This window comes from Brettanomyces nanus, chromosome 3, assembly GCF_011074865.1.
Source record: "Brettanomyces nanus chromosome 3, complete sequence".
Classification (NCBI taxonomy): domain Eukaryota; kingdom Fungi; phylum Ascomycota; class Pichiomycetes; order Pichiales; family Pichiaceae; genus Brettanomyces; species Brettanomyces nanus.
This window is the reverse complement of record NC_052376.1, coordinates 523,922-536,541: the sequence shown is the minus strand read 5'-3', so window position 1 is coordinate 536,541 and position 12,620 is coordinate 523,922. Positions and strand designations below refer to the sequence as shown.

Sequence of the window (12,620 nt, the reverse complement as noted above, 5' to 3'; positions counted from 1 at the left end):
CTCCTATCACAACACTGAGAGGTTACCGAAGAAAAGACAAGCCACTTGTTTAACTTACCAATTGTTGATGTCTTTCCCTCTTTTTGTCGCCACTCTACGAAAAATTTTCGACGAAGGCAAGGGCTCATAACCGCGACGCGACGATATTTAAAAAGAGACTACTGGGTAGATTCATTCATTATGTATCTCTTTATCTATCTATCTATCTATCTATCGTTAGACAAGACTACTAGTTAAATAGCTTTCCAAAAGCCTTTCTCTCCTTATCCTTTCTCTCCTTCAACTTCATCCTTGCGTCTTGTAGTCCCTTAATCACACCTCCATCCTTAGGCTCTATCTCTTTGGCCTTGAGGAAGTCACCAATAGCATCCTCTTCATTATGTCCTAATAAATGACCCATGGCTCTTCTATAGTAGGCCTTAGCTTTCGATTTAGCCTCCAACTGCTCACATTCAAGTGCTTTCTTCGAAAATTTGATTGTTTCCTGTGAATCTTTCATCTTCATACTCATTAATGCTGCATTTAAATAACAAGAAACCTTCAAATGCCACAACTCAGTAACCTTCTCCTCAGCCAAATCCTCCGGTAAGAATTCTTCCAAGTATGCTGAGGCCTTCACATACTTCTTCAAAGCTAACTTTAAATTTCCCTTCTTGTAACTATCTGTACCAAACTGCTTAATCTCCTTGACGGCTGTGAAGACGCTTTCTGAATCCTTCTCATCAACGCTGAATTCATCTTTCAACGATTCTTCGAATGGATCACCGGTTTCATCAACAAACTTAGTAGGATCTCCTTCTTTTAAAATGCCACAGTCTGAAATAATACAAGCTTTCAATGGCTTATCTCCCTTGTCTGTCTCTTGACGCTCAATCTGACGGACAATGGATTTACCCGTAATTACTTGCCCAAAAACGACATGCTTTCCGTTCAAATGTGGTGTTGGAGCAGTGGTAATGAAAAATTGAGATCCATTCGTATTTGGTCCCGAATTGGCCATTGACAATAGAAATGGTTTGTCGTGCTTCATTTGGAAGTTCTCGTCTTCAAACTTCTCTCCGTAAATGGACTTACCTCCGGTACCATTGTGATTGGTAAAGTCTCCACCTTGAATCATAAAACCTTTGATAACACGATGAAAAGTGCAACCTTTATAACCAAAGCCCTTCTCTTCCGTACACAATTCCTTGAAATTTTCCGCTGTTCTAGGAACAATGTCATCGAATAGCTCCAAGGCTATTCTGCCTGCCTTTTCATCTCCAATAGTAATGTCCAAATAGACTTTAGTGCGTTCACTCATACTTGAAACTCTGTAAAACAACGAGAAACAATGAGAAACAATGTGATACAATGTGATATAATGTGATACGATGTGAACTTCTTCTTCGCTGACTCCCTCAATTCGTCAACTGATGGAAATTCTAGAAACCCCAAAACATCCTTACACCTTGTCTACCTAAACCCTTCCACCTTTGGATTTCCAGATCAATCTCTTCAGATGCCCGTTACCCCCATGTAGATTACACTTCTGTAACGCATCTTTGAGTCGCCTCACCTTACTTGGTGTAAGAAGCGGCCCGGAGTAATTTCGGGGCATCGATTTAAATAACGAACCACTTCTACCCAACTGATAGGTCTTATGATTATCATATAGAGGAACTTTGAAGATCAACGGATCGTCCATTATGACATTGCCTTTATTCGGTCTTCTAACTCTTCTAATGAGTGCTCCATGAGGCTTTGTTTTTGCTTTTGTTTTTTTCGTAACACTCTCACTCTCACTGGGGTAATAGATCTCTGTATATTGACCCTTACAGGGCGTGACGGTAAGATTGTCCTCCTGGGACAACTTGGACCGTGTAGTAATCGCGTAATGACGCATCGAACTGAAGAAATTCGGATCCTCAAGCACCAGTTCATCATAATACTCTTCTTCTCTAGCTTCTTCTTCGGAATCTGTCAGTATAGGAATCGATTCTATCATTCCATCGGGCTTTTTCTTCTTGACCAGCGTATTGAACAATATAGTATCTTCAGCAGCCTTGACAGCCTCTTGCTTCTGTTTCACCTCCGCTATAAACAAACTCTTCCAAACATTTTCCTTCTCCTTAGTAGAGTCCTTCATCGAACGTAAATGACCAAAATCCTCAAGTATCTTTCCTGTCCTCAAATCTATTAAATCCCCTTGCTCATTCTCTCCAAGTTCGGAATACTTCCGTATTATCTCTTTCCATTGCTGTTTTACTCTAACTAGAGACTGCAGTCGTTTGCTTTGAGCGTCACACATCACCTAACAAGACTGTCGTGCTCTTCAAACCAACCAACCGTCTGTCTGTCTCCCTTTCTCATCTCTTTTGTATTTTTTCGTTGACTTTTCTACAATTAATTCGCTATCATTAAAATTTAGATATATCATTGTCCTTAACGTGAGTTCTCTCATTATTGTTATGTGCAGCCCAACATTTCCGAAACGCATTCATCTGTCTTCTGTTAGTATGGGTAGTTGAATGGAGTAGTTCTCTTCTACTTACCTCATCTATACACTGTCTCCAGTCTTGCTTATCGTAATGACATAGTTGTAGAGCCAAGTTTTCTTCTATCATGTATTGATGTTAGTAGTTTTTAGATTGTAACTGGCGGTTACTACTTACCGGCACATCCAGTTTTCATGATTCGTTGATCCCTGTTTTGTTAGTATTTACTGATATTGAATTGATGTAGGTACTTACCATTCATCAGGTTCATCGTCATCGTCATCATCGTCATCGTCATCGTCATCATCGTCATCTTTCTCGTCTTTCTCGTCTTTCTCGTCTTTCTCGTCTTTCTTGTCATCTTTCTTCTCTTCTTTCTTGTCATCTTCCTCATCTTTTTTATCGTATTCTTTCCCCTCTCTCTCGCTCATGCTTAACACCTAATGATATAAACGTTATCTAATGATCCTCTCTCATCCTTATTCCTCATGTGGCTAAGAAACTCATTTGTGGCTCAGCCAACACGGTGTCAACAATCTATTTCAAGCATTTATGTAGACTGCCATCTCTTTTACAAACTTTGTCCCGCAAGACACTGAATTGATGAATATAATAAGCCTTGATCTTCTTTCTCTTCCACAACCATATCTATCAATACTGCAATACTGTATATCCCTAAATGCTGAATCTAAATAGCAAATCTACATAAATACATAAATACACAATCTACATAAATGCTGCATATATTCACCTCGATCGCGTCCATTTTTTTTTTCAATCCAACTTTTCGATTCATCCCTTTTGTCACTTCGGTTGTTCCTCCTTCTTCAGTGTAATTGAGTCGAACAATGGTCAAACTGTGCGAAATCAACGAAACCGTCGCCTTCGCGTGGTCTCTGGATGCTTTACCAGTCATCGCTACGGGCACATTGTCCGGCGTCATGGATGATACGTTCTCGTCAGACTCTTTCTTACAAATATACAACCCTTTTGAGACAAATGTATCCAAGAGACTCTTGTTCAAGGCTGCATCTGATGCCAAATACAATTCTCTTTCCTGGAGTAATTCAACGTCTTCATACTCACGTGGCTTATTGGCCGGTGGTTTAGAGGATAACACCATTCAGCTCTACAATCCTGATCACCTCTTGAAATCAAGTCCTTCGAAGCTTTCTATTTTGTCCACTTACTCTAAGCACACTTCTCCCGTGTTACAGGTCAAGTTCAATCCTATTCAGCATCATATTCTAGGTTCTTCTGGTTCTAAAGGAGAGATATTCGTTTGGGATACAAATAAAGGAACTTGCTTTACCCCTGGTAGAGCTATGTCTCCAGTGGGTAAAGTATCTTGCCTCGATTGGAATAATACAGTCTCTCATATTTTTGCCAGTGCAGGTGATACTGGCTATGCTTCTATCTGGGACTTAAAGGCCAAAAGAGAGGTCCTTCAGTTGTCCTATTCAGGTGTCAATTTGTCTGTTGTGGCCTGGCATCCAAGTCAGAGTACCAAGTTGGTTACCGCCTCTGGTTCTGATTTGGACCCGGTCATTCTTACTTGGGATCTTAGAAACTCTTCTACACCAGAAAAAGTTCTCAAGGGCCATCGTAAGGCGATCCTATCTCTTGACTGGTGTCGTCAAGATGCTAAGTTGCTTCTTTCATCTGGTAAGGATGATACAACTATGCTCTGGAACCCTATAGAGGGTAAGAAGCTTGCAGAGTATCCATCCTTGCCTAACTGGATTCATCAGACTAACTTTGCACCTCGTTTACCTGACGTTTTTGCCAGTGCTTCACTTGATAAGAAGATGGTGATTCAGACTCTTCAGGATACCTCTCCTCCTGTGTCCACTAAAGTTGGTGGCGCCAATGAGGATGAATTCTGGAACAAGATATCTTCTACAGACACCCAGCAGCCAATTTTCCAAGAGAAGCAAGCTCCTGCTTGGCTTAGTAGACCCATTTCTGCAAACTTTGGCTTCGGTGGACGTATAGCCATTGCTAGAAAGGATACTAAGTCTGGTAACTCAATTGTAAAAATAGTCCCAGTTACAGGTGTCGAAGTTGTTGACGAATCTGCCAGCACTCTAGTGCAGGCCATTAAAAAGCACGACTATGAAGCTGTTTGCGATTCCAGACTTAAAATAGAGAAAGCATTTGCAAGCGGTAAGGATTGGGTTTTACTTAAGAAGTTGTTGGAAAAAGGACAGAAGGAATTACTTGGAGAGATTTTAGATACCGAGAAGCAGCTAGATATCGAGTCTTCTTCCTCGGAGGACGAAAAGGTTGGGAAGACCTCTCCATCGTCTTCTGATGATGACTTTTTCCGGCAACTTGGTTCTGCCAAGAAAGCAGAAGCCGTTGCTCAATATTCACCGAAGGGCAAATTTACACTTTCCAATGATTCTAGCGATGATTACACCAAGAAGCTGACTAGCAAGATTCTTGAAGCCAAGTTTGAAGATGCTCTGGATCTTTGTGTGGCCGAAAATCATATACTAGAAGCACTTGTGTTGGCATTGAACGGAACTGAAGAAATGAAGACTAAGGCCAAGAGTGCGTACTTCACTAAGTATGCCAGTCAGTCTTCATTGGCCAGACTTTTGTATAGTGCTTCAAGTAAGGATATCTCTGATGTGGTGAACAATGCCAACATTGGATCGTGGAAGCAGATTGCCCGGTCAATTGTGGCATTTGGAGAGCTCGATAACTCGGGTAGTGGACCATCTATTGATGCAAATATTACGAAATTGGGAGACAGACTAATGGATTCTAAAGAAACTGATGCTAGAGATAACGCAATTACGTGCTATATTGCAGGTAATTCGTTGGATAAAATCGCTCACATCTGGTTGTCAGAATTGGACGATATCGAGAAGTTTTATCTCGAGCAAAGCAACGAAAGTGACAAGAAGAAGCTTTCGGAGTCGGATATCAGGTTCAGGGCTCTTGGAGAAGTCATAGAGAAGGTATTTGTTTATCAATCCACTGCTTCCGTTGGCTCGGATGGTGCCTCAAGTGATCTTGAAGAGCTCGGAGATGCTTTTAAGGAATATGCAGAATACTTGACTAATGCTGGACAGTTTGAATTGGCCTTTGAGACGTTGAGTATGGTCTCGGAAAATATCCCTGGCATCAAGTTAGAAAAACGGCGTTTAGAGAAAGTCATGGGACGTTCTGCTCATAGTAATACTACGGTCCAGCCGGCTGCTAAGTACTCGAAGCCTACTGCAAAGTATCAAAACTATGCTCCAGTAGCAGCGGGAGGATACCCTACTACCCCTTTGCCAATGGCTCCAGCTGTTAATCATACATCGGGTCTAAGAAATCCATACGCCACCATGGCATCAAGTGCACGTGCTGGCTCAATGTCGAATGGCCCCAGAAACATGTATGGTCCGCAGGGGCCTGCAGGTGGCGTCCCTCCAGGCTCCTCTCTACCACCTCCACCCAAAGTGGAATCACGTGTTTCGTACTCGTCTAGAACTCCGTCTGCAAATAGAGATGCTGGAGGATGGAACGATCTTCCAGAAAGCATGAATATAGAACCACCAAAGCGTGATTCCGTCTCAAACACGGCTGCAGCTTCTCCATATCAACTACAGGCTCATCAGGGACCATACAATGGCCCTTCAGCTATTCCAGCTCAGAGATCTCCATCGATCCCTCCACCACCAAAGGCTGGAGCAGGTGCGACGGCTGCTGTAAACGGAAATGAACCTCTCCCAAGTTCCGTTCCTTCACGCAGTAGAATCCCATCATTGAATCCATACGCTCCAACACAACCAGCTGTCTATCCGGGAATTCCTGCACCAACTGGAGCCAATTTCCAGGCCTCGGCAGCTCCAATTGGCGGAATGAACTCACCTCAGGCGCTACCAATGTCTCCTAGAGCGGCTCCTCGGAACCCTTATGCACCAGCACCTGCCCAATCACCACGTGGATCGTTTGCAAGTCCTCTGGCAAGACCAGGCTTCTCTCCACAGCCGAACTTTGCACAGCCAACATTTGCAGCTCCTCCACCTCGTGGCGGTGCTGGTGTCGTTGGCAACGGGTTTGTAGATGGTCCTTCAGTTCCTCCGCCTCCTCCATTGAAGAAGAAAGCGGCCGAACCACCAATATCAGGAACTGCACCACCAGTACAGACTGTGCCAGCCCTTCAGCAGCCTCTGCCACAGTCACCACTTCCACCTAATTCGATCTCGGGCACGGCTACAAGCTCAGCTGTACCACCAGAAAGTCCTGAAGAACCCATTCCAGCGAATGCTCAACCTATCTACACTCTTTTAACTGCTGAAATGGAGAAGGTGAAACCGAAGATTCCAGCAAAGTTTAGCAAGCAACTTACAGACGCTGAGAAACGTCTGAACATTCTTTTTGACCACTTGAGCAGCGGCGATTTACTTAGTGAGGAAACCGTTGAGTCAATGGTGCAATTGAGCGAAGCATTGTCTAAAGGAGACTTTGGCACGGCCAGTTCATTACAAGCACAGATCTCCACCAATCACGCAGATGAATGCGGAGTTTGGATGGTTGGAGTTAAGAGGTTGATTGGAATGGATAAAGCTACGAGCTCTAGTCCAGCCGAATTACAGCAGTAGAATAGATATTTCATGTACTAAATGACAAGGATATGTTGACATTGCGTACTTAGTAAAGTTGTGCGATCTTCCCAAAAATGCAGCCCGCTAAAGTACCGATAAGATAATGACTGTATAGGAAGGTGGAAGGTTGGCTCACTGACGTATGAAAATATATCGTACGGGGTATGTTGGGCGGTCTCCACCGAGAACAGTTGAATCGGGTAGGGCTTCACCGGGAAGGCCAAGGGTCTACCGGGGAGGGCTGAGCCGCGACGCTCGATTGCTGTGGTAGCTATCGGGTAGACATCTTTTTTCCGCTATCAGTCATTGATAAGAGAAGACACGGATTACAGCTGTCATCCCACTGCAGAGTATAAAAAGAAGTGAATCTACCAGCAGTGTCTAAAACACGAAGTATTTTTGTGTGATCCGCCTGCTTTACTTGTAGTTGTAATATCATGGACGCAGATCGAATCAGTTACATTAAATCCAACATATACATCCCACCAGTAGCTAAGCAAGAGGAACCTAAGCTTCCCGCCAGCCATCCCTCATTGATCATCCCTGACCATCTAATAGATCTGAACCATTCTGCCAGTTGTGGATGTTGTCGTGGCGATAAATGTATTCGTGAGTGTGCCAGCTGGCTCTATGGTAAGGATGGAGAGGTGAGAAAGATACATCCTGACACCAATGCTTCTCAAGATACCTTCTTCTATAACTTGTCGAATGAATCCAAGGGACGGCAACTCTGAGAGAGACGAGAACTACGAGACCACGAGACCCACGAGACGACGCGCCTGACAGCCTTAGCCACCTAATCGACTTCAATTAATATATATTTCAGTTCATATTGACCATTTTTATTGGATGAGGAGCGTGTAATTGACTGATTGTCTACAGGTTGGCTCTGTCGTAGCCTAATTTGGGTAAAGGAAGGTTGTATATGTATTTTTGAAAACGAGAACTATCCAAAAAACCATCCCCAAAACCATTCTTTCATACTTCATTAACTAGCTGATACTCGTTGCAGGCTGACCCTGTCCACTTTCAAAACGTCACGGAGTTAATAAAGGCCGAACGAAGTCCCGCCCGCGAAACCCGAAGAGGCTTGGTAAAGGCGAATACCGCCGAGCACAAATGTAATCACGGGCCTTAGCGAGCAGGGGCCACCGCACGATCATTTCTGCCTTCCAAGACCCTGGCTGATCCTCGATTGCGCGTATTTAAGCTCTTAGCACCGAGATTGAAATCCTTTTTGCTTGCCCTCTATGATCATCGCGGCAAGTATATAAATACGAGCTGGTCTCTTCTCATTCGTCTATCTTTTCTAGTCTCTACAAATTCATAACTCTAGCATCAATCACCATGGGGTCGCTGCATATTACACCGGCTCAGAAAGAGGGTATCTCTACAGATGCCAAGGCAGAATCACAGCAGCCCCTTATTAGGCAGAAAAGACTCTTCTCCTTTCTACTCTCTAAAGATATCCCTCCAATCCCTTCTCCTGATGAGCGGAAAGTCTATCCAGAAAAGCATACAAATCCACTCTACTACGTGCTTTTCTGGTGGCTTACACCAATACTTGAGGTAGGTTACAAGCGTACTCTTCAGGCCGAGGATATGTACATTTTAGATGAACCTCAGAAAATCGAGTATATATATGCAAAGTTTCACAAGTATCTTGAAAACGAAATAGCCAAGAGTCGAAAGGGCAAAGGCGAAGCAGAAGGCGAACAGACAAACTCTGATAGCGATTCTGACTCCATCTCAAAGATCCCTACAAAGATCTTGTTGGTCGCTATAATGAAGACTTTCTGGTTCGACTACACTCTTGGAAGTCTGGAGTTACTCGCTTCCGACATTATATCTACACTTATGCCTTTACTACAGAAAAAGCTTACCAATTTTGTCGAATTGAAGGCTTTTGGAGTATCCGTTGATATGGGGAAAGGTATTGGATATGCGATAGGCTGCTGCTTTATGGTGCTTGCGACTGGTCTTTTTGTAAACCACTTCTTCTACCAGTCTATGTGTGTTGGTGCCAAGACTAAAGCTATTCTTACCAAACTTTTACTCGAGAAAAGCTATCATTTGGATGCAAAAGGCCGTCATGATTTTCCCACTGGTAAAATCACTTCTCTAATGAGTACAGACTTGAATAGGATTGATTTGGCCCTTGGATTCATGCCGTTTGTTTGCGTTGCCCCAGTTCCTGTCATCATTGCCATCGCCTTATTGATCGTTAACATCGGTGTTGCATCTTTGGTGGGTATCGCCGTCTTTGTGATCAGTAGTGTAATGCTAGGTGCTACCATAAGCACGTTGATGTCTCTCAGAACAAAGGCCAACAAATATACTGATAGCCGTGTTAGTTTGACCAAAGAGTTCCTTAAGAACTTCAAAATTATTAAGTTCTACAGTTGGGAGGAGTCCTATAAAAAGAGACTTGGCAGTATTAGGGAAAAGGAGATGCATTATGTGCTAAACTTGCAGAACCTCAGAAATATCGTTATCGCCTATGCCATTTCTTTGCCTACTATTTCTTCCACTGTTGCATTCTGTGTTCTTTACGCCATGAACTCGAATCGTTCCGTTGGTGACATCTTTTCCTCGTTGACTTTATTCCAAGTCTTGGCTAGTCAATTTAGCATGATTCCAATGGCGTTGGCTGTTGGTACTGATTTCTTCATCGGCTTGAGAAGAATCGCCGATTTTATATCTGCTGGCGAGGTTCCTCTTGAAGGGGATATTCCTGAGGTGTTGGATGATCCTGACCTAGCATTGAAAGTGGTCGATGGTAACTTCAAATGGCAAGAATTCGAAGCTGATAGTGATGAGGAAGACGAAGATGAAGACAAAAACGAAGGTGAGAGCAGCAAGAAGACCAAAAAATGCTTAGTTCGCAGGCGTGACACGAATCCCGCATCAGCCACTGATACTTCATCTTCCAATTTTGAAAAATCTAATAGCTTGGATGTCGAACGGGAAGCTCTTAAATTTCATGGTTTGAAGAATGTCAATCTTGAAATTAAGAAAGGTGAATTGGTTGTGATTACCGGCCAAATCGGATCCGGTAAATCATCTCTTCTAAATGCATTGGCCGGCTTTATGCACAAGGAATCGGGAACCGTCTTTTGTAACGGAAACTTATTACTCTGCGGATATCCATGGGCTCAGAATGCTACAGTAAGAGATAATATCACATTTGGCCGTCCCTTTGATAGACCTTGGTACAGTGAAGTTGTGCATTCCTGCTGCCTTGAAGACGATCTCAAAATGCTTCCTGGTGGCGACAATACGGAGGTTGGCGAACGTGGTGTTACTCTTTCTGGTGGCCAAAAAGCCCGTGTGAACTTGGCCCGTGCCATTTATGCCAAGAGTGATATAATTCTATTGGACGATGTGCTAAGTGCGGTGGACGCAAAAGTTGGAAAATTAATCATGAAGCGTTGCATTATGGGGTTGTTGAAGGATAAGACAAGAATTTTGGCAACACATCAATTGTCGTTGATTGGGGCAGCCGATAGAATGGTTTTCCTAAACGGAGATGGCTCTTTGGATGTTGGAACTATGGATGAATTACTAAATCGAAACGAGAATTTCATTAATTTGATGAAGTTTAGTAACGATGAAAGTAAGGAGGGAAGAAATAATGATGGTACAGACGGTAAAGACGACGATCAATTGCGCAGAATCCGGACTCAGATGGTCAATGACTACGAGAAGGTAAGCATTGTTCGGGATGAGGAAAGGGCTGTTAATGAGATCCATCTGAGTGTCTACCAAAGTTACTTGAAGCAAGGCTCTGGGTTCTTCAAGTCTGCATATTTGCCAATATTGCTCACCTCGATGATCCTAGCAACATTCTGCTCGATTTTCACCAGTAATTGGCTTTCATTCTGGGCGGAGGACAAATTCCCTGGCCGTAGCAGTCATTTTTACATGGGATTATATCTTATGTTTACCTTCTTGGCCGTTATCTTTTTGACTGCCGAATTTACTATGTTGGTATACTTCTCAAATACTGCCTCCAGGCGTATGAACATTCTGGCTATGGGTCGTATGATCCATGCACCGATGTCATACATTGATACCACACCTATGGGACGTATATTGAACAGATTCACTAAGGATACCGATGTCTGTGATAATGAGTTGGTGGAGCAGTACAGAATGTTTATCAATCCTTTCTGTACCATTGCTGGCACTATCATCATGTGTATTATTTACCTTCCTTGGTTTGCCATTGCAGTTCCTGGCTTAGTTATTATCTATGTTGCTGTTGCTAATTTCTATCAGGCTAGTGCTAGAGAGGTGAAGCGGCTGGAGGCATTACAAAGATCGCTTGTGTTTAATCATTTTGGTGAAGCTCTAGGTGGTATGGATACTGTCAAAGCGCACAAGGCTTCTCATAGGTTTTTGTCACATTTAAACGAACTCATTGATAACATGAATGAAGCATACTTCCTTACCATCGCCAACCAGAGATGGTTGTCGATCAACTTGGACTTGGTGGCCACGATTTTGTCGCTCATCATTACTTTACTCTGTTGCTTCCGAGTTTTTGACATTAGTGCTGCGTCTACCGGTTTGTTGTTGACTTATGTACTTACAATGTCCGGTCTTCTCTCGATGATGCTTAGATCATTGACTCAAATTGAAAATGAGATGAATTCTGTTGAAAGATTAAATTATTTCGCTGTGGATTTGATCCAGGAGCCTCCTTACGAGATTCCGGAGACAGATCCTTCACCGAAATGGCCCGAGAGAGGTAGAATCGTGTTTGATAATGTTTCTCTTAGATACAGACCGGGGCTTCCTTACGTTTTAAAGGCAATTAGCATGGATATAAAACCTCAAGAGAGAGTTGGATTCTGTGGAAGAACAGGTGCCGGTAAGTCGACTATAATGTCTTGTATGTATCGCCTTGTTGAGTTTGAAGGTAAGATTTACATTGATGATGTTGATATCAGCACTTTGGGTTTACACAAATTAAGATCGAGGTTGTCTATCATCCCTCAAGACCCTGTGTTATTCGCCGGTACTATCAGAGAGAATTTGGATCCGTTTAAGGAGAAGACGGACAATGAATTGTGGGATGCATTGAGAAGAGCCGGACTTATCGAAGAGGATGAAATGGCGTCAGTGAAAGAGCAGAAAAGAGGCGACGAGAATCTTTTCAAATTTCATCTTCAGCAATTTGTTGAAGACGACGGTATTAACTTTTCCCTTGGTGAAAGGCAGTTGTTGGCTTTAGCTAGGGCCCTTGTTAGACAGAGTAAGATTTTGATTTTGGATGAGGCCACTTCGAGTGTCGATTATGAGACGGATGCGAAAGTTCAAAAAACCATTGCTACAGAGTTCTCAGATTGTACGATTATGTGTGTTGCACATAGGTTGAGGACTATTATATCTTACGACAGAATTGTGGTTTTGGATCATGGTGAGATCAAGGAATTTGATAAGCCATTGAACTTGTTCAAAAATAAAGAAGGCATCTTTAGATCGATGTGCGATCAATCTCAAATAGCAGAAGAGGATTTTGTTTAATGCCTGGTAG

General features: G+C 43.0%; 4 protein-coding genes across 4 annotated transcripts; 2 read left to right on the top strand and 2 right to left on the bottom strand.

Moving 5' to 3' along the window:
- Positions 1-229: 229 nt before the first annotated feature.
- FOA43_002893 (uncharacterized protein) lies at positions 230-1,300 on the bottom strand (the record flags this gene model as incomplete). Its single annotated transcript, XM_038923175.1, is given in 2 exon segments — positions 230-1,281; positions 1,297-1,300. The coding sequence occupies 2 exon segments, from the start codon at positions 1,298-1,300 to the stop codon at positions 230-232; spliced, it is 1,056 nt and encodes a 351-aa protein (XP_038779103.1).
- A 156-nt stretch (positions 1,301-1,456) lies between these two features.
- FOA43_002892 (uncharacterized protein) lies at positions 1,457-2,905 on the bottom strand (the record flags this gene model as incomplete). Its single annotated transcript, XM_038923174.1, has 4 exons — positions 1,457-2,290; positions 2,532-2,596; positions 2,652-2,683; positions 2,730-2,905. The coding sequence occupies 4 exons, from the start codon at positions 2,903-2,905 to the stop codon at positions 1,457-1,459; spliced, it is 1,107 nt and encodes a 368-aa protein (XP_038779102.1).
- Positions 2,906-3,322: 417 nt separating this feature from the next.
- On the top strand, positions 3,323-7,075 carry FOA43_002891 (uncharacterized protein; the record flags this gene model as incomplete). The annotated part of the gene is made up of 1 exon (XM_038923173.1): positions 3,323-7,075. One exon carries the CDS (start codon positions 3,323-3,325, stop codon positions 7,073-7,075), a length of 3,753 nt encoding a protein of 1,250 aa, XP_038779101.1.
- A 1,350-nt stretch (positions 7,076-8,425) lies between these two features.
- Positions 8,426-12,610, top strand: FOA43_002890 (uncharacterized protein; the record flags this gene model as incomplete). Its single annotated transcript, XM_038923172.1, has 1 exon — positions 8,426-12,610. The coding sequence occupies one exon, from the start codon at positions 8,426-8,428 to the stop codon at positions 12,608-12,610; it is 4,185 nt and encodes a 1,394-aa protein (XP_038779100.1).
- Between the last annotated feature and the right edge of the window lie 10 nt (positions 12,611-12,620).